This window comes from Macaca nemestrina, chromosome 13 (genome assembly GCF_043159975.1).
Source record: "Macaca nemestrina isolate mMacNem1 chromosome 13, mMacNem.hap1, whole genome shotgun sequence".
In the NCBI taxonomy this organism is placed as follows: domain Eukaryota; kingdom Metazoa; phylum Chordata; class Mammalia; order Primates; family Cercopithecidae; genus Macaca; species Macaca nemestrina.
Window position 1 is genome coordinate 119066970 of NC_092137.1, and position 21327 is coordinate 119088296.

At 44.7% G+C, this 21327-nt stretch overlaps 1 protein-coding gene across 7 annotated transcripts in view; it reads left to right on the plus strand.

The window, feature by feature from the left end:
- LOC105490094 (ALF transcription elongation factor 3) overlaps positions 1–21327 on the plus strand; it is a 620895-nt gene that overhangs the window by 465229 nt on the left and 134339 nt on the right. For all 7 annotated transcript variants that reach the window (XM_071077266.1, XM_071077269.1, XM_071077264.1 and 4 more), the window contains one exon: positions 19120–19171. In XM_071077266.1, the coding sequence (XP_070933367.1) occupies positions 19120–19171 (52 nt within the window). The remainder of the gene's footprint in view (positions 1–19119; positions 19172–21327) is intronic.

Below are 21327 nucleotides of genomic sequence, written 5' to 3' on the forward strand. Positions count from 1 at the left end.
CTTAAGCACTAAGCAGAAGCAACACTATTCTGTAGTCTGATCCTATTTCAAAAGTGAACATTCCCACTTAGAGCTTTTCACATGAATTTTTTTCTTGTACTTAAGATTCCTTTCTTCTACCTGAAAGAGAAATAGATGAATATGTTTTAAAAGTTAGGTAGGCAACAAAGGACTTGATTCTGCAGTTTTACTCTTTTTTACGTAAACTCGAAATATACCTAATATATAAAACCATGACGAAATGCTGAGCCTTTCTTAAAGAGTGGCCTTGACTGGTCCTGGTGACCCCAGTTCCAGCCCAGTAAATGCACCACTCCTCTGCAATGGATATGGCGAGGCTTAATTTACATGGATTATTCGACACATTCTGTGTCACCTTGAGTTGAACAACTCCCAGGAGAATGTAATTGGTGACAAGAGATGCATGTTGGCTGGGTAATCAGGTTTCTCATTGCAAAAGCCAGTTATATGTACCTGAAAATGGATTTAGAACACTTAATATACTTGGCCTAATTTTCAGCTCTATTTTTCAAAAAGAAAGAGAGAAGGCCAGAGGCAGTGGCTGAGGCCTGTAATCCCAGCACTTTGGGAGGCTGAGGCGGGCAGATCACTTGAGGTCAGGAGTTTGAGACCAGCCTGGCCAACATGGCGAAAACCTGTCTCCACTAAAAATACAAAAATTAGCCAGGCGTGGTGGCGGGCACCTGTAATCCCAGCTGCTTGGCAGGCTGAAGCACAAGAATCACGTGAACCTGGGAGGTGGAGGTTGTGGTGAGCTGAGATAGTGCCACTGCACCCCAGCCTGGGCGATAAAGTGAGACTCAGTCTCCCAAAAAAAAAAAAAAAAAAAAAAAAGGAAGAAAAAGTCCTGGTATATAGTGAGATTTTTTGAGATTTGAGTTATTTGATTTCTATATTCAAACCACCTGGATTCGTTTTGTAATGAAAAATTCTGGAAGTATCAGAGATAACATGCCAAGTGCTACAAAAGTGGTAGTATTAAAGCTGAATTCATGGGCTGGACACAGTGTCTCAGGCTTGTAATCCCAGCACTTTGGGAGGCCGAGGTGGGAGGATCACTAGAAGCCAGGAGGTTGAGGCTACAGTGAGCTGTAATCACACCACCGCACTCCAGCCTGGGTGACAGAGTGAGATCCTATCTCAAAAAAAAAAAAAAAAAAAATGAATTCATGGAAATGCCTTAGTGTGAGGATCATCTACTGATCTCCAGCCAATAAACAGCTCATAGGATGCTTTTTCTTTAATATGGAACATTGAAGTATTTTTCTCCTCTTCACGTTTATACGATCTGCTTATGATGTTTGTGGCAGAGAGGATTTGTGGATTAGTGTGAAAGCCTCCATCTAGTCACGAGCAGCTGCAGGTCCTGGGAGCACGTGTTCCAGGGACTGGATGGCTGCAGGAGAGGTGGGGTGGCTGCACCCCTGTAGTACCCAGGTACAATGTGGTCCCCACTGCAGTCACAGGAGCCAGATGGTCGTCTTGGTCCACACAGCGTAGGATAAGGTTGTTAAAATTCCTTGATGAGTCTTAAGTGACCCCATGGCTGTCCTGAACAAGGGGACAGATGACGTTTTTCCTCAAGACATTTGGGGAAGGAGAGACTCAATGAGCTTAGGTGGAGAAAGCTTTAAGTTGTGGGTCTTAGGCCTTAATTCTCAGAGCTGTTGACTTGCAACATAAAGCAGGTCATTCTCCCCTACAGTCCATGACGATAGAGCCTGTAGAGTGGACTGTGTCCCACACATGACTATAAATTGGGAAGGACACTGGGGAACTTACAGAAGAGAACTACAGACTGAAGAATAAACCTACAAGGAAAAATAAAAGGGCTGAGATTGTCTGACAAGGAAAGAAGATGGTCATCTGTGCTCCCATAGTATTTATCACCTCACTGGCTTTCTTTTCTTCTTCTGTTCCCAGTAAACAGTGAGCCATTTGAAAAGAAAGACTTCTCCAGTTTTATATCTCTAACACCTAGAATGTGCTCATTGGCGGTGGTCGAGAAATTAAGAAGTTTATCTTCTCTGTTAGAGAAAGTAAATGACTATAATCCCAGCACTTTGGGAGGCTGAGGCAGGTGGATCACTTGAGCCCAGGAGTTTGAGACCAGCCTGGGCAACATAACAAAACCTCTCATCTCTACAAAAATTAGCCAGGCATGGTGGGCCACCTACAGTTCCAGCTACTTGGAGGACTGAGGCGGGAGGATCACTTGAGCCTGGGAGGTCAAGGCTGCAGTGAGCCGTGACATCACACAGCTGCACTCCAGCCTGGGCAACAGAGTGAGACTCTATCTCAAAAAAAGAGAGAAAGAAAAGGAAAAATTGTCTTAAATTGTAGCATAGTTACTGCCACAAGATGGAATGGGTAATAAAATATCAGTTAGAATACTGAATACTTATTAATTACTACATACCAGACACTGTATAGAATGTTTTATACATTTTCCCCATGTAATTTCTACAACATTCCTAGGAGGTAAACACTTCGTTTTTCCATTTTACAGATGAGGAAATGGAAGGCAGAGCAACTTAAATTCTTTGCATAAGGACACAACTAGCCGGAGGTACAGCATCTGGATAGAAATCAATAAACCAGGCTTTCTGACTGCAGAGCTCATGCTCTTAATTACTATACACATCAGTCAGTTTGATCTGGAGAAGAGGAACCACTCTAGGTATTTCAAGTAGAAAGACACTTAACATAGGGAATTAGTGCCTTGCAAACCCATCAGGAGGGCCAGGGAAGGGGGACTAACAGGAAATCAGTCATCAGTTCAGAAAGTCATTTCAAGAAATCAATAAATGCAAGAATAACAGAAAACTGCTAACAATAATCTCAGATGTCTGCAGCACCTGCAGGCATTATTCACTGAAGGGTGCCTGGAAGCCACTCACAGAACCTCGTATCTGCCATCTGCTGAAGTTTCTGCACCTGCTTCACTGTCCTGGGAGCAGTAAAGGCTTCTGTTAATCTTTGATTTTCCAAGCCCCATTCAGGTGCCTCTCACTGGCAACATTTAACCAAAAACCTTATCGGCAGGGATTCTGGGAAATGTAGTTCCTAGGCCTCCAGCCCCTGTGATAGAAAGGAGTGCTTCAAAGGGGAGATGATGCCAAGTTGCCACTGGACAGAAAACCCAGCATACTATCCTATGCAGTCTTGACGAAAGTGTGGGGTCTTCTCCAGGGAGCTTGAAGGCGTGGCATTCATATAATTTTCTGTTTCCTCCCAGAGGCTGAAGAACAAGCTGGGGATCTCAGATTCCCCAGCGCTGCCTTGTGGTTTCTGAAAACAACCACTGAAGAATTCTAAAATGCCTCATGGTAATTCCTTAACTTCTTAGTAATGATGGGCTTATGCCTTATCCTAGGCGTTGAGGAAACACACCCCTTCCCTTCAAGCATTCTTATTCCAGTGGAAGATGGCAGGGAGAGTGAAGCCAGATCAGTTAGAAAATTCCAACGTAATGCATTAGCTATGTACAAATTAGTCAGTTAGATACGAAGTGACTAATTCTGTCCTGTGGATTGGAGATGACTTTAATAGGAAGGTGATAGTTGAGTTAGAATTAAGGCAGTGGCCAGGCGTGGTGGCTCACACCTGTAATCCCAGCACTTTGGGAGGCCAAGGCAGACGGATCACCTGAGATCAGGAGTTCAAAACCAGCCTGGCCAACACGGCCAAACCCTGTCTCTACTAAAAATACAAAAATCAGCCAGGCGTGGTAGCAGGCACCTGTAGTCCCAGCTACTTGGGAGGCTGAGGTAGGGAGCATTACTTGAACCCGGGAGGCAGAGGTTGCAGTGAGCCAACACGCACCATTGCACTCCAGCCTGGACGACAGAACAAGACACTGTCTAAAAAAAAAAAAAAAAAAAAAAAAAAGAATTAAGGCAGTGGTTCTCAACCCTGGCTGAATAGAAGATTCACTTAGAATGTTCATGTCAGTTTATTCAGGCTGCTGTAACAAAATACCTCAGGCTAAAGTAACAAAATAAACTAGGAAGCATCTGACTGACAGAAATTTATTCCTCACGGTTCTGGGGGCCGGGAAGTCCAAGATCAAGAAACCAGATTTGGTGTCTGTTGAGAAACTGCTTTTTGGTTCATCAGCAGCACCTATGAGCTGGGTCCTCGTACGTTGGAAAGGACACCAAGTGGAAAGAGCTCTTTGAGGTCTCTTACGGGGGCACTAATCCCATGCATGAAAGCTCTGCCCTCATGAGCTAATCACCTCCCAAAAGACCCATCTCTGAATACTATCATATTTAAGGTTAGGTTTCAATATGTGAATTTTGAGGGAACACAAAACGTTCAGACCGTAGCAGCTTGTCAGAAGTACTCATGCCTGTGGCCAATCCAAGACAATTAAATCAGATCCCTGGGGGTAAGGCCCATAGACCAGTATCTTTCAAAACATCCCAGGTAATGCTAAACCCATTACTGAAAACTCCTGTGAAGCTTTACAGTTAACAGTGGGCTTTCACCTTTATTGTCTTATTTGAATCTCAACTATCATCCCCTTATATTAATGAACAGACTAAAACTTAGAGTGTGGGACTTTATCCAAGGTGCAGAGCTCTTCATGACTTTCAGCTCTTATGACTCAGTCCAGCTCTATGTTATAGAGTGCATCCCAAACTTTGCTGCGAATCAGAATATCTGGAGATGAGGCCCATGAATCAGCTCCCTAGGGAGCTTAAAAAAAAAAAATAGATGCCCAGATTGCACCCCAAACCTATCCCATCAGAATATGGGGTTGGAGTGGAGCCGGACATCAATAGTTTTTAAAGATCCCCAGGTGCCTCCAATGTGCAATAAAGGTTAGAAACCCCTGTGTGATGCCATTCTCAGGTAACGTGTGAATGTTGGTATAGCTTAAAGTGCATGAATTTGCTCATTAGGAGATGATGCTTGGTTCTCTTTTCTAATTCTGACCGTTTATGTGTTCAAACAAATCTCTTAATTAGGGACTCTTTTAGCAATTAACTTGTCAATAACAGCAGCCATAAAAATGCAAAAACTTACGTTTCCAACCAAAGAACAAATCTTAACCTGATGTATGTTATGACCCTTATAGATTCAATACATTCTTAATGTCAAAAGTTATTAAATAAGCAAACCACTAGTGAGCAAACAGAATAGGCAGCTAACTTATTTACTGATTATTAATATTCAACATCAGATTTGAGCCAAATAAATACATACATATCTCGTTTCCCCTCTGGTTAGGTGCAACTCCCCCTTTGAAGAGGTTTAAGTAATGTTCACCATCAAATCTGTACAGCCACAGAAACTATGTTCCCAGTTGGGATCCTCTGACCTGTCCTCTGCTGTCTGCCCGGGAAAGTGTTGTGTTCTTTCACAAACTGTACCTGCATTCATTTAGCCTTAGAAAGTCAATTCTTTAATACTGAGAACATCGAGCTCAGAAACTAATTTTCTGGAAGTCCTTATAACAGACAAAGACAGGATTTAAACCCATCTTCAGGGAGAAAGCACTCCGGGTTGAAGTGCTCTTTCTAAAGCCCCAGTTTTCTGATAGAAATGATAGAATACATCCAGCCCTCTTTCCCTGTAATTCTTTTAGCAGGAAGCAATTTTAAAGTCTAATATATTTGGAGAATGCTACTTCATAACTGTGGCCTACATTGCCCTAAGTGGAAAAGATGGAGCATTTTTATATTTTCACAATCACACATGAACCGTGTGTGGCACTTACATATTTCTGGGTGGAAAGCATCATGGGATGTTCAAGGAAAGGGGGCCCAGCCTCCCAGTTCTCTAAGACAAAGGGTTCGCTCTGTGCTGCTCCCCTAGCTAGCATTGCAATTCCAAGTGAAAAGGACAATCAGCACACTTTGTGAATACACTGTTTTTTGGGTTTTTTTTTTTTTCCTATCTTATTCTTTTTTTAACTTTTTATTTTAGGTTCAGGGGTGCATGTGAAGGTAGACTACATAGGTTACACAGGTAGACTCGTGTCATGGGGGGTTAGTTGTACAGATTTTTTCATCACCCAGGGATTAATCTCAGTACCCAACAGTTACCTTTCCTGCTCCTCTTCCACCTCCCAAAGTCTACCCTCAAACAGACCCCAGTATCTGTTACTCCATTCTTTGAAATACAGTTTTGTTTTGTTTTTTTAAGCTGGGAAGTTTCAGGTAACTTTAGTGATTTACTGTATGTCTTTACTGCATCCAAGAGAAATGGGGAAGAGATAAATCAGAGCAACAAGGGTACAGACTTACCTTGCCAAATGGTCAGTTTTACAGGATGTGTTTGCGAGCCTGCCTGCTGTGCAGTTTTCCTAGGACGTGGCTCCTAAACCCATTGCCCTGAGCTGAGCTTATTCCTCTTGTGGGCCACCTGCAGCTACATGTTAGTTTCTACTTCCCAGCTCTTCCGTGAAGCCGGTGCATACTGGAACCTTGTGGAGTGCCCGATCATAAATAAACAGTAGCATCAGAATTAGTAGCAAGATTTGTCATTGACAGGTTTAACTGGGACAAAATGGGCCTTTAGGATCCCACTACCCGCCAGGAAGAGTCAGTGGCGGTATGTATTTGTACTGATCCTGACCAAAGCCTCCCATTTCTCTTCCCTCAGCAATTCTACCTGCTTAAGTTTTCAGGATTGGCTGGCTGCAGTGGCTCATGCCTTTCATCCCAACACTTTGGGATGTCGAGGTGGGAGGATCACTTGAGTCTAGGAGTTTGAGACCAGCCTGGGCAACATAGCAGAACCTGTCTCAACAAAAAATACAAAAATGAGCTGGGCATGGTGGCACATGCCTGTAGTCCCAGCTACTTGGGAGGCTGAGGTGGGAAGATCACCTGAGTCCGGGGAGGTCAAGGCTGCAGCGAGCTGTGATTGTGCCTCGTGCCACTGCTCTCCAGACTGGGCAACAGAGTGAGACGCTGTCTCAAAAAAAAATAAAAAAAATGTTTCAGGATCTTTGTTTTCACAGGCTTGCTGGTATACCCTATTAGGCAGCAAATATGGAAGCTATTGCCATCCTAAAAGAGACAGAGAGGGGCTGAGGGCTTAGTGTGAGTGGGAAAAACAAAAACTCCTGGAAATGTGAACACCCTCACCTTCAGACCAGAGGTTTGAGCCTTTGTTGTCCGATATGGGAACCGCCAGCCACATGTGTCTATTGAGCACTTGAGATGTGTATCTTATCCTATTGAAATGACATGTTGTCTTAAATGAAATATATTATTAACATTAATTTCGCCTATTTCTCTTTTTTTTTTTTTTCTTGAGGCAGAGTCTCGCTCTGTCGCCCAGGCCGGAGTGCAATGGCGCGATCTTGGCTCACTGCAACCTCAACCTCCTGGGTTCAAGCAATTCTCCTGCCTCAGCCTCCAAAATAGCTGAGATCACAGTCACACGCTACTACACCTGGCTAATTTTTGTATTTTTAGTAGAAACAGGGTTTCATCGTGTCGGCCAGGCTGGTCTCAAACTCCTGACCTCAGGTGATCCACCCACCTCGGCCTTCCAAAGTGCTGGGATTATAGGCATGTGCCACCATGCCCAGCCTCTCTTTACTTTTTTTTTTTTTTTTTTTTTTTTTTTTTGACATTGAGTCTCGCTCTGTCGCCCAGGCTGGAGTGCAGTGACGCGATCTCAGCTCACTGCAACCTCTGCCTCCCGGGTTCAAGCGATTCTCCTGCCTCAGCCTCCTGAGTAGCTGGGGCCACAGGCACCCGCCACCACGGCCGGCTAATTTTCTGTATTTTTAGTAGAGACAGGGTTTCACCGTGTTAGCCAGGATGGTCTTGATCTCTGACCTCGTGATCCACCCGCCTCGGCCTCCCAAAGTGCTGGGATTACAGGCATGAGCCACCACGCCCAGCCGTATTTTTTAATGTGAAGATCAGAAAAGTTTAAATTACCAACTTGTCTCATATTATACTTCTGTTGGACAACTTGAATGATAGCTATGAACGCTTTGGCTCAAGCAATTGGGAGCGGTCTTGAAGAAGGGACACATTAAATATCAAATACCGTCCACCAGCATACCAATCATTTATTGATATCTAACAAATTACTCCAAAGCATAGTAGCTTAAAACAGTATCTATTATGTCATAGTTTTCTGTGGGTCAGGAATGTGAGCTTAGCTCAGTGGGGTCCCCTGGCCCAGGGTCTGACACAGGGCTGCCATCGAGGACTATAGTCATCTCAAAGCTTGACTGGGGAAACATGCATTTCTTGTGTCTGCTGGCAGGGGCTGTTTCCTTCTGAGTTGTTGGGCTGAGAGCCTCAGTTCCTCAGTGGCTGTTGTCCAGAGGTTGTCCTCAGTTCCTTGCCATGGGGACTCACAACGTGGCAGTTTGCTTTGTCAAAACAAGCCAGCAAGAAGTGCAAAAGAGCATGCATGCTGGCAAGCAGAAGTCACCGAATCTCACAAGTAACATCCCTGTTGGCACTATGCTGTTCAATAGGGGCCAGTCGCTGCTGCAGCCCCCTCAGGGGAAGGCATTACACAAGGGTGTGAATAGCAGGAGGCAGGGCTCATCAGGAACCTTCCTACTCACAGATAAGAGTCCAGGCGAAGCACTGTGGTTCACATGTGTAATCCCAACCCCAACACGTTGGGAGGCCAAGGTGGGAGGATTGCTTGAGCCCAGGAGTTCAAGGCCAGTCTGGGCAACATCGTGAGATCCCCATCTCCACAAAAATATTTTTAAAAATTAGCTAGGCATTCACTAATTGGGAGGTCTCCTGAATTAGCTATGTGGGAGGCTGAGGTAGTAGGAGGATCGCTTGAGCCACGATCACACCACCACACTCCAGCCTGGGCAACAGAGTGAGACCCTGCCTCAAAAACAAAAGATTCCAGTTAGCCTTCTATTTGTCCACCACACGGCTGCTCTTTAACATCTGGTACTGACTCTAATGGGTCTCCATTCATTTACATGCTAATACATACACTCTGAAATAATAGAAACTCTAAGCAATTGTGATGGTGGAGGATGAAAGTAGGAAGTGGGCAAGTAGAGACAAGGCTGGAAGGGAGACATTTCACTGGATACCTTTTTCTACTTGGAGATATTTTAGCCATGTTTATGTATTGTCTTTTTTTTTTTTTTTTTTTTTTTTTTTTTGAGACGGAGTCTCGCTCTGTCACCCAGGCTGGAGTGCTGTGGCCGGATCTCAGCTCACTGCAAGCTCCGCCTCCCGGGTTCCCGCCATTCTCCTGCCTCAGCCTCCTGGGTATCTGGGACTACAGGCGCCCGCCACCTTGCCCGGCTAGTTTTTTGTATTTTTTAGTAGAGACGGGGTTTCACCGTGTTAGCCAGGATGGTCTCGATCTCCTGACCTCGTGATCCACCCGTCTCGGCCTCCCAAAGTGCTGGGATTACAGGCTTGAGCCACCGCGCCCGGCCGTATTGTCTTTTTTTAAAAAGAGGTCTATAAAACTGAGGGAAGGAAACCGCCTCCGTTCCCCCACACACTCGGTGCTAGGCTGTCCTTCCTTTGCAGGACTGTCACCCTGTGGAGGGTGGCTGGCCTTCCCTGGCCTCGCCGGCTCTCCCAGGACAGCGCAGGTATGCCCTCCTCCAGCTAGTGTTTCCTGAGCCCCTGGTCTGTAATAGCACATGTCTGCTCTAGAGCTCATTCCACCTTGTTAAAATCATGGGGTTACCCATCTCTGTCCCCTACTAACCAGGAGCCCTTTGAGAGCAAGTCCAAAGCCTTTGTGGAATTTGTATTCCAGTGATGGGCTCCGCTGATTGAGTGAAAGAGCAGCAGTTCCTAGCAGTTCCCGATTCTCTTTGGGATCCCCACTGTGGACAGGCAGTCACTGTGGGTGAGATCTGATTAGGAATACATACCAGGGCAGTGTCTAGGTGTCGGGGCCTCAGGTCCCCACCGTTCGGCCCTCCCTAATATGCCCTCAGAGGCCCCTCTAGGGAGCCTCACAGACTCTGCTTTCAGCTGCTAGCTCCAGATATATACAGCATTGTGGGAAGGAGGTGTGGCCCAGCTCACTGATTCCCAAAGTGTGGCCCCTGGGCCAGCAGCCTTAGCATCACCTGGGGACTTACGAGAAACACCAACTTGGGGCGAGGTCTGCTCCAGACCTACTGATACGGTTTGGCTGTGTCCCCACCCAAATCTCATCTTCAATTGTAGCTCCCATAATTCCACGCGTTGTGGGAGGGACCTGGGGGGGAGATAACTGAATCACGGGGCGGTTTTCCCCCATGCTGTTCTCATGGCGGTGAATACGTCTCACAAGCTGATGGTTTTATAAGGGGTTTCCGTTTTGGCTTGGTTCTCATTCTCTCTTTGCCTGCTGCCATGTAAGACATGATTTCATCTACTGCCATGATTGTGAGGCCTCCCCAGCCACGTGGAACTATAAGTCCATTAAACCTCTTTTTCTTTATAAATTACCCAGTCTAGGGTATATCTTTATCAGCAGCGTGAAAACGGACTAATTTACACCTGCTAAATCAGAAACCCTTGGGGATGGGACCAGCAATGGAGCTTTTAACTAGTGTTCTAATGCAGGCTCAAGCTTGAGAGTCACTGGCCTAACTTTCATGCCTAAAGCTCCTAAGGAGCTTTCTACTTCCCCACAGCTAAGTAAGAGCAATTCATGCTCTAAGAACACATATTCCTTTGTAAACATTTTCCCACAGCACTCTCAAAGCCTTTACTTCCCCGAGGACTGATCAGATGAGGAACTTAGTACACTCCGCCTATGAAATGATTTGAAAAGAAAAATGTGGACTATTTTTCAGAGCTTTCATTGGGAAGTCCTCATTTATAGATTACCTCTTGTTAAAATGTGGAGAGCAGTATTTTGGTATTTTCTGTGTCTGACTGGTGAAGGCTGTGTACTCCCCAGCAATGCTTTCTCTACTTTGATACCAGGTGACTTTATTTTTTTCCCAAGCTATGCCACTTATTATTTCAGTTACCTTGAAGAGTATTTTGTGATTTCATGCTTCTCTACATGTGTCTTCATGGTGGGGTTTGGGAACAAGCTGTTCCTTGAAAGAACTGAAGGATTATGTAGGATTTTTGAGAGGACACAGACTTCTGGTGATATGTGGAACAGAGCCTAGAGAACGTGGTGAAAGGTCTTCTGAGACACTGCAGGTTACTTTATTGTTCTGTTCGCCATCTTCTTATACGTCATCTGAATTTATTTATTCGTTCTAACAGGATTTTATTTGGTAGCATCCCTACAATTTTCTATATACAGGATCGTGTCATCTGCAGAGACAGTTCTACCTCCTCTTCCATTTGGATGCCTTTTATTTTTTTCTCTTGCCTAATTGCTCTGGCTAGGACATCCAGTCCTGTGTTGAATAGAAATGATAAGAGTGGGTGTCCTTGTCTTGTTCCTGATCTTAGAGGAAAAGTTTTCCATCTTTGACCATTGAGTCTGATGTTAACTGTGGGCTTGTCAAATATGATATGGCCTTACTGTGTTAAGGTGTATTCCATCCATACCTACTTTGTTAAGTGTTTTAATTTTTAAAAATGTTGAATTTTGTCAAATGCGTTTTCTGCATCTATGGAAATGATCAACTTATATGTCATCTGATTTTATTAACATAAAGATCCTCTTAGGTTGTTTTTTTTTCGTTTTAAAAAGTTTCATTTTTAATTGACAGATAGTAACTGTAGATATTTGTGGAGTAAGTGTGATGTTTAGATACATATATACATTATAGAACCATCAAATCAGGATAATTAACATATCCATCACTTCAAATATTTATTGTTTCTTTGTAGTGAGAACATTTAAAATCCATTATTTTAGCCATTTAGAAATACATAATATGTTACTATTAACTATAGTCACTATACTGTGTAATAGATCATCAGAACCTTATTCTATCATTCAGTTCTCTTTTTAACTACCAAAAAGCTATCAGGTGTGAGTGTGGGGGTCATATTTCACTATAATAGGGAAGAGTCTAAAGAATACTAGAGCTGACTGGTTAGTACAGACACTTCCCATGTCTCAGGCCCAGGTAGGGAGCTGGCACCATCCCCCGGTTCAGTAGTCGGCGTTCCCTGTGCAGGAGAACCTGGGCACAGTCTGGCTGTTGCCTTTGTTCTTGTTTCAGGGATGGGATGCCTCTTCAGTGTTACATGTTTATAGGACTAGAGCCTGAGAGGGAGGTTTTATGCCACATACCATATTACATGGGGAATATCTTCATAAAGTGTTCAGACATTCTGTTTATACAGCACTCCACTGTCTGGAAGCACTGCCACATCCCACATCCATTTTCTGTTGAATTTTAGAACACCCCTTTGGCACATGTAACTTGAACTATAAGGAAATGGAGAACTTCACCTAGGACTCCACAATCCTGTTGGATCTTGGTGCCATTTACTCAAATGCCAACCTATTTGTTTTACTTTCAACTGAGTAGTATCAGATCATCTCATTCTCCAGCAGTCTTCCTGGACATTCTACCCATTGGTAAAGGCACAGAACCAAGGAATTCAGACCAGTAAGAGGATATAGCGGTTGTTTTATCCAACTCTCACTTTAGAGATGTGAAAACAATGTCTAGGGGAAGTGAATGATTTGCCGAAGTTCACGGAGCTAGTTAAGGACAGAATTAGACTATAATACTGGATAGCCTCCAAGCTGCCATTTCAAAACTTATTTCACCACCCCAGACTCTGTGACACTGACTGTTTCTTCTTATGACTGTTGATTTCCATTTTCCTTTTATTTCTGTTTATTTTCTATTAATATAGTTATGCGTACCGTTGGGAAAGACAGTTGGCTGATTGAGATTTTGAAGACACACATCATCCAGCATCTCAGCAGGATTTGGCAGGTTTCCCAAATGAGATTGGCTTTTGAGAGGGTCTTCTAGGGTAGGAGATGAGATGCCATCCCCCAGGGAAGATGGGCCTGCAGAGAAGGTGGCAAGTGGATTCAGCACATCAGTGGAGAAAAGGACCATCAGAAGTTGCTGTCGCTAACTAAAAATAAGGTCCTAAACATAAGCGAGACAGTGCACCTTCACCCCAGGTTCAACGTGGCAGAGTTACAGGATCATGGATGATTTCACTTACAATCAGAACAGGTCCTGGGAAGGAGGCAGTCCAGGAAGGAGATATGCATGAGCAAATACCACCTTGCTATGGACCAAAATTGCTTCAAAACATGTAGAGATCCCTGGGTTTTAAAACATCAGAGTTGGAAACACTTAGGTCAAGTAGAGCAGCCCTTCATCTTGTTCCTGATTTCTCCATTTGCCTCCTGACTAAGGGACTTCATCTGTGCCTTGGATGCACGAAATTGCCAAGGCCTAGAGTGAGCCCACGCTAGCCTTCCCTGTTCCCAGTTAGCTGGGATGGCATGAGCTAAGTTCTTACCAACAAATGCCGAGAAGAAGGTGGTTACTTGTTAATGAAAATCACCACAGGCAGATGGTAGCACTGACCCTGACAAAGCAGTAGACTTCAGAAAGAATGAAATGAGTTGTATAACTTTCCCTCCCGTGTTCCAGGCAGTGGAGATGATGGCTTGGGGAATACCTGCAGAGAGGTGCACTTGCATAATGAATAGGCTCTCGGGCAATGCTAATTGTTAGATATTTGCATATATGAATATGTTTAATGGAGATTCATAAACATTTGTCTTTGGCTTTAAATCTCACATGGGTGGAGATAGTAGCAGCACCAGCTATAGAAACAAATCTGAAAATCAAACAGCCCAATTAAAACTCAGATTTTTTAAAAAACCGTTAAAACAAAGCAAAATGAAATGAACTTTAAAGGACTAAAGGATTCCGATCTGTTAAGGGCCCCAAATGACAACTAATTCAGGGAAAATCCTATTAATTAAAAACCACTGCTCTGTGAAATGGCTGCCATTACACTTGTAGGTAGTTAATGTGCCCGTTTGCAATACCTGTGGAAGATACAGATGAGCTTTGGCAGCCGTTGGCCATCTGTTAAGTGTAGGCTGCTATTTCTGCTTCCCAAGAAATTTTAGGCCTCAAAAATGCAGGCGCCAGCTACAACATAAGTGTATCACTTGCTCAATTAAGAAAATAATACACACAGGGAAGTTATGGTAATCAAATGTTAACATTGCAAAGGTGGTATTGAATTACTCCCTTTTCTGAAAAGTACTGAGTTTACCTTCACATGACACAGTTGGGTTCTGCAAAAGTTGTATATGCCAGAGCTTCACAATTTGAAGGCATTTAAAAATAGGTAAAATGACATGCTGATTTGAATGTCATGTGTGAGGGGAACCACCTCTGGGAGACGGTACGTGCACCTTCTGTAGATAGGTGCCTGCCACACAGTGGACACAGAAGTAATTGAAAGAATCAACAGTTGGAGGTTTGGCCAGGCATGGTAGCCAGTGTCTGTAGTCCCAGATACGCGGGAGGCTGAGGTGGGAGGATTGCTGAGCCTACGAGTTTGAGGCTGCAGTGAGCTATGATTGCGCCACCGCACTCCAGCCTAGATGACAGAGCAAGACCCTGTGTCTGAAGCAAAGCAAAACAACAGTTGGGAGTTTGGATGCTGGTTCCACTGGTGGTGATGAGGCATGTTTCCTTCATCTTTCCCTTTCAGAAAGTAAAAGGTCCTCCAAGGTAGTGCTCGGCAAACTGCAAATGGACCTGTTTATCTTTGGCTCCCTCTTTAGAGTTCTGAATGCAAGTTCCGTTGCATCCTTTCCTCTACGGAGCTCCTGCACGGCCCTCTCTCCCTGCATGAAAGTGTGAGCCGGTGTAGCTGGGGGCTCAGAACCCTTCGACTCCTTGTCTGGGAGGGTGTTAGGACATGCCCAACGATCACTGTAAGGACAGGTTCCCAAGTGAAAATGGGTGGACTCTCAATCACTTAATTGCACATTAAAAAAAATCTTGTTTGTGTCCTTAAAGCATCACAGTTCTCACGTACCTGGTTCAGACTCTACTGTAAAATCACTATGAGGTGTTAACGTGGAGTGTCCCTGATAGTAGTTTGATAACTCTTCAGTGTTAAGGCCATGATGTTCAGATCTGTCCACACCTCAGGTTGCACCTCTGCTCTCAATTCAAAAAGTTCAATTTTTTTTTTTCGAGACAGGGTCTCATGCCCAGGCTGGAGTGCAGTGGTACAATCTCGGCTCACTGTAGCCTCGACCGCTAAGACTCAGGTGATCCTCCTACCTCAGCCTCCCTAGTAGCTGGATTTACAGGTCCATACCACCGTGCCTATCTAATTTTTATATTCTTTTATAGAGATGGGATTTTGCCATATTGCCCAGGCTGGTCTCGAACTCTTGGGCTCGATGAGCCACCAGCCTCGGCCTCCCAAAATGCTGGGATTACAGGAGCAAGCCACCGCGCCCAGCCAAAAAGTTCAATTTTAGTACCTATTTTATTTCAGCTTCCCCATTGTCATCTGGCAACGCCTTCTTGACTCCTCGTGGAGGGACTCCTGGCCTCGTGGCCACCTGCTGGCTCCCAGGGTGGACCTCCCCGGGCACTGGGGCTGATGGGCATGCTTTCTGTTGTGTCGACATAAAGCCACTCAGACCAGCTGACAGCAGTTACAGGCCAAAATATATTCCCTCCACCATCTCTCCACCCTTTCTTTTCAAAACGGCCTGAAAGTAGAGCCAATGGCTCTGTTTTGAGGCATCATTACAAAGAGTCTCTCAACTTGTTTATCCACATACGTTTCTTAAATGCTCTGAGGCCCACTTCCCTCCTAGGGAAAAGGGAATATTGGTAAAAATGAGCATTGATTGGAGGCTCCCTGGTGTAAGGTCCCACGCTTAGCACTATCCAAGGATTGTGGAGTAAGTTCTCTGGGAAGCCCTCTGAGGCAGGTCCCCGAGCTCTGGGCTAGATGAAAGGCAGAGCTAGCATTCGTCCTGGGCAGTGTGACCCTGGAGTCGCTGCTGTGACCAGCACGGTCGCAGCTCCCTATAGCGCCCACCTCCCACCTTGGAGGAGTTGCTGTAGGGAAACCCCGTCTCTACTAAAAATACAAAAAAAAAAAAAAAAAATTAGCCGGGCGTGGTGGCAGGTGCCTGTAGTCCCAGCTACTCGGGAGGCTGAGGCAGGAGAATGGTGTGAACCTGGGAGGCGGAGCTTGCAGTGAGCCGAGATGGCGCCACCGCACTCCAGCCTGGGTGACAGACCCAGACTCTGTCTCAAAACAAAAAGAAAAAATAAGAAAGCAGAGGGTTCCTGCTCTCAGTCTGCAGGGAGCCCGGGTCTCCTCGGGGTGTGCCTCTGTGCCTGTCGGGGCTGGGATGCGGCGGGGCCATAGTCATCTTTCCCAGGTCTGTGATTTCGTGCTTTGGAAATAGCACCACCCAGGGTTGCTCTGGGAATGTTATATCAGCTGTGTGATTTTGTGTTTCCATGGCCAGTTTCTCGTACTTCGAGGTATTCTGAAGTTTAATTAGATTTGAATTTCTCTTGAAGTCTCTCTTGAAGGCAGAGTATTTTTACCTGTGATTTGTTGTTTTCAGAACCCAGCCAGAAACACAGTCAATTCATTTTTTTAATATAAGAGAGGTAAAGTCAGCAACAGAGTGATGATGATCCACAAAGCAAGGTTGATCTCTGACTGCTTTTCTTCTGGAAATGGTGATGAGATAGATGAGTCTCTTTACAGAAGCACAAACGCTTAGCCCCAGAGGCGCACCTCACACGAGATCGTGGTGCAGGGGACTCTGAGATTCACACAGACACGTGTCTATGTGTGGATACGTTTAGCATATGTTTGAAATAAACAAAAGTAAGCTGCATTCCCTACCTTGAAAGAGAGCCTCCCAAAGCCTTTTGACTGTTGTGACTTTCAGCCATGCCAGCCTCATGTGGTGACTGAGTTGCACGGCTAGTTTGCAGCCAGCCTAAGCACCCTCACTTTGGGGCATGTTGGGCCTTCCTGTTTGGGGGAATGATGGCCTTCCAATCCGTGCACACTATTGTCCACTTAAACATTAAATTTCCCAGCCACACAGCTTCCATCTGACAGCAAGGGGGTTATTAACCATGATTATGTGAGTCCTCCCCACTCTTTCCACCCCCACCAGCTGGACCACCCACCTTTAAAAGACCCAGCGCTTGCTGGACAGTCCTAGAGATTAAGCCACACTGCGGTGGTGGTTTACCCAAAAGAGGGCATGGCAGTGGACGCAAGGACCTGTCCCCTTCTCTAGTCTTTTTCATTAGGAAGAAATCTGTGCCTTTGGGTAGGAAAATGGTCTTGGGTAGGCGCCTCAGCCCAGCCAGCAAACTGGTATTGTGCTCTGTGCTGCCCTGTGCTCGTCACTGGGGACTCAAGGACAAAGGAAACACGGCCGGCTTCCCCAGGCTGCTCCCAAACAATGCTCTAATAAATCACCAAGAGTTCTGTTCTCTTTGAAGCCAAGCCTATGTGTCTGGGAGGTGAAGGAAATGAATGGCATGCCAGACGTGCAGAGGAATTGGGGGGTGCCGCTCTACAGCCTCTGCTGACGTGTTCATTTGTTCACTTGTGGTTTAAATAATACAAGAACGACACCTCTCAGCATGGGGAGATGAGCAGGAGCCTGTGAGGAAGCAGATTTGGTGCCCTGATGGCAATGCCCTAAATCATACCCCAAAAACTACTTAGAAGTTTCTCCGTTGTGTTCTCTAGAACAAATAGAAGGGTTTTTGTACTTGACGAAACTGGGGAGCATATTTATTTTGTAGACTCACGACGGAATCTAAAGCGACGGAATCTAAAGCAGGATTCGACCTTAGGATTGCCCTCTATAACCTGTCACTTCACAAATAGGGAAACGGGGGCAGGGTGCATGAAGCGACTCGCCCCAAATGCATAGACAGGTGCGGCAGAGCCTGGGCCATGCCTTATCCTGCCAGTTCTTTACCCCCTAGTTTGCCCCAAAAGTGACTGAAATGACTTCCACGAATGTTCAGAGGCATGTATCAGTGATGGGCCTACAACTGGCTTTTAAAGGACACCGGGTACATTTTAGGGGACAGCCTTTGGAAGCTGGCTTCAATGAGGCCTTTGAGCACAAGGGCTCAGCGGCCTTCGCACTGATGTGTGGAGCCCCAGGGTCCCTCAGAAGCAGGCTCTCCCCTGCTCCCTCAGAGCGTCTCTGCGTGGAGAGCACGCTTTTATACAGTGCTCTTCTGAGTAAGATTTCTTTTGAAGTGAATTAATCTGAAAACTACTATTCTATAAAGAAACAATTTAGCCATGCTGAAAAGAATACAGTGTTATCATCACAAATAACAGAGTCTGAAGTTGTGTTTCTTTTTTTCACTTTTAACCTCATGCTTCCCCGCTGTCTCCTCAGGATGAATGGGGGGATCTGGGTGGGCTGGGGAATCACCTTCACAGGCTTTTCTGAACACGCCCTCCTGCTTGGTTTCCCCACTAGATAGGATCTGGGGGACAACATCTTTTCCAGCTCTTTGACTGATGGATGGCCTGAGAAGCTTCGCTCACAACTCAAGTTTATGGCTTTATGGCTCTTGTTCTCTTCTCTCTTTACCATGAAAGCCCCTGGGGCAGGCATGGAGACACAGCCCATTACTGGGAGCTTGGAAAACACTAAACAAGTAATTGTGGAATGCCAACTGCCCAGGGGAAAAGCCCCTATGTATTTGGGAGAAAGAAAAAAAGCATCTTCTTTTTTATTGCTATTTTCAGGAATGTGTGATATTTTGATACAGGTATTCAATGTGTAATGATCAAATCAGGGTAACTAGGATATTCGTCACCTCAAATATTTATCTTTTCTTCCTGTTGGGAACATTCCAATTCTTCTCTTCTAGCTATTTTGAAATATACAATACGTTATTGTTAAGTATTATTTCCCTGCTAACACAGCATCTTCTGAAAGCTGCCCGTCTTAGGTGATGACTGTTGTGAGGGTTAATTTTTGTGATGGGACTGTCTGCTACTTCCTAAGTGCACCGGAGGAGAAGTGCATAAAAAGGAAAGAAAAAAATAGGAAATCAAATAGACTTATTTCCGAAATGTTGCTCTATTAGCAACATTAAGGTGATATTTTGATGCTGAATTATTCTGAATCCACTAACTATCTGTACCTCTTTGTACCTTCTTTCAGAATGCTGGAAGATGACCTTAAGCTAAGCAGTGATGAAGAGGAGAATGAACAGGTAAGATTCTCTTTTATGTCAGCATCCTTTGGAGGTGACACTGAGAACAGTGACCTGGTGGACTGTGCTGGGTTTTAACGGAGCTGAATGGTGGCACTCAGGATGCTGGTCTTTCGTCTGCTAAGTGTGAGCTTCTATGCAGTTGGGTCAGTATGTTAAAATAGCTTGCCCATAATTTCCCTTAAACCTTGAATTCTGTAGTTTTTATGATGTTGAGACCACCAATGGGTATTATAAGGAAGCTAAGATCAGGCTTCCCTCAGAAATAGAGCCCTTTTTTTCCTTTTTTGTGTGTGTGTGTGTCTCTGTGTGTGTGTGTTTGTGTGTGTGTTTGTGTGTGTCTCTGTGTGTGTGTGTGTCTCTGTGTGTTTGTGTGTGTGTGTTTGTGTGTGTGTTTGTGTGTGTGTGTTTGTGTGTGTCTCTGTGTGTGTGTCTCTGTGTGTGTGTGTTTGTGTGTGTGTGTCTCTGTGTGTGTGTGTCTGTGTGTGTGTCTCTGTGTGTGTGTGTGTCTCTGTGTGTGTGTTTGTGTGTGTGTGTGTATGTGTGTGTCTCTGTGTGTGTGTGTTTGTGTCTCTGTGTGTGTTTGTGTCTGTGTGTGTGTCTCTGTGTGTGTTTGTGTGTGTGTTTGTGTGTGTATGTGTGTGTCTCTGTGTGTGTGTGTGTGTGTGTGTGTCTCTGTGTGTGTGTTTGTGTGTTTGTGTGTGTGTGTCTCTGTGTGTGTGTGTTTGTGTGTTTGTGTGTGTTTGTGTGTGTGTCTCTGTGTGTGTTTGTGTGTGTGTCTCTGTGTGTGTTTGTGTGTGTGTCTCTGTGTGTGTGTTTGTGTGTGTGTGTTTGTGTCTCTGTGTGTGTGTGTTTGTGTGTGTGTCTCTGTGTGTGTGTCTGTGTGTGTGTCTCTGTGTGTGTGTGTGTCTCTGTGTGTGTGTTTGTGTGTGTGTATGTGTGTGTCTCTGTGTGTGTGTGTTTGTGTGTGTCTCTGTGTGTGTTTGTGTCTGTGTGTGTGTCTCTGTGTGTGTGTTTGTGTGTGTGTTTGTGTGTGTATGTGTGTGTCTCTGTGTGTGTGTTTGTGTGTGTGTGTCTCTGTGTGTGTGTTTGTGTGTTTGTGTGTGTGTGTCTCTGTGTGTGTGTGTTTGTGTGTTTGTGTGTGTTTGTGTGTGTGTCTCTGTGTGTGTTTGTGTGTGTCTCTGTGTGTGTGTGTCTCTGTGTGTGTGTTTGTGTGTGTGTGTTTGTGTCTCTGTGTGTGTGTGTTTGTGTGTGTGTCTCTGTGTGTGTGTTTGTGTGTGTGTTTGTGTGTGTGTCTCTGTGTGTGTGTTTGTGTGTGTGTGTTTGTATGTGTGTTTGTGTGTGTGTGTTTGTGTGTGTGTGTCTCTGTGTGTGTCTCTGTGTGTGTGTGTGTGTTTGTGTGTGTGTGTGTGTGTGTTTGTGTGTGTGTGTATTTAGCTAACCAGCCTTCTGGAGATCAAACATATGACCTTAACTTCATCAGCACGCAACAGGCAATCTGTAACATTAAATATTGAGAAGTCTTATACAGATATTATTAACATTGAGAAGGAGCAAACGTAGAGGTGAGCCAAAATGATGAATAAAAAATAATCATGCTCGGTATAGGCTGTTTGTCTTAAATGATAAATGTGCTTGAAATATTCTCCCCTGGTGTTGATTTATCAGCTCCAGACATCAGTTAGGGGGTTATAAATACTCTTCTGATCAGTCAGTTAAGGTGAAAAAATATCCACTTAACATTCATCACTTTCACTTCTGCATTTCAAGAAATGTTTGTATTTCAAAGCAAGTTTAAAAACACTAAAGGCAGATTTTTCTACACTTCTATTTTCTTTTTCTCATCCCCCATGTTGCATTTTGTCAAGTTTAGATACATGTGATGTGTAGAAAGAAAATTCAGAGAGGCTTTTTTTAATAAGTCATTTTTGTATGCAATACAAAATACTAATGCTATTCTATTGGTTTTGGAATAGTGAACTTAATAGAAAAGTATCATGAAATGCTATGCAGATGATTTGCTGTCTAGACATGCAAATACAAATAATGTACAGAGAGAGCAAGCAGAGGTTAAATAAAAGTCAAAGGAGAGGTTGGGCACAGTGGCTCACGCCTATAATCCCAGCACTTTGGGAGGCCGAGGCCGGCAGATCACG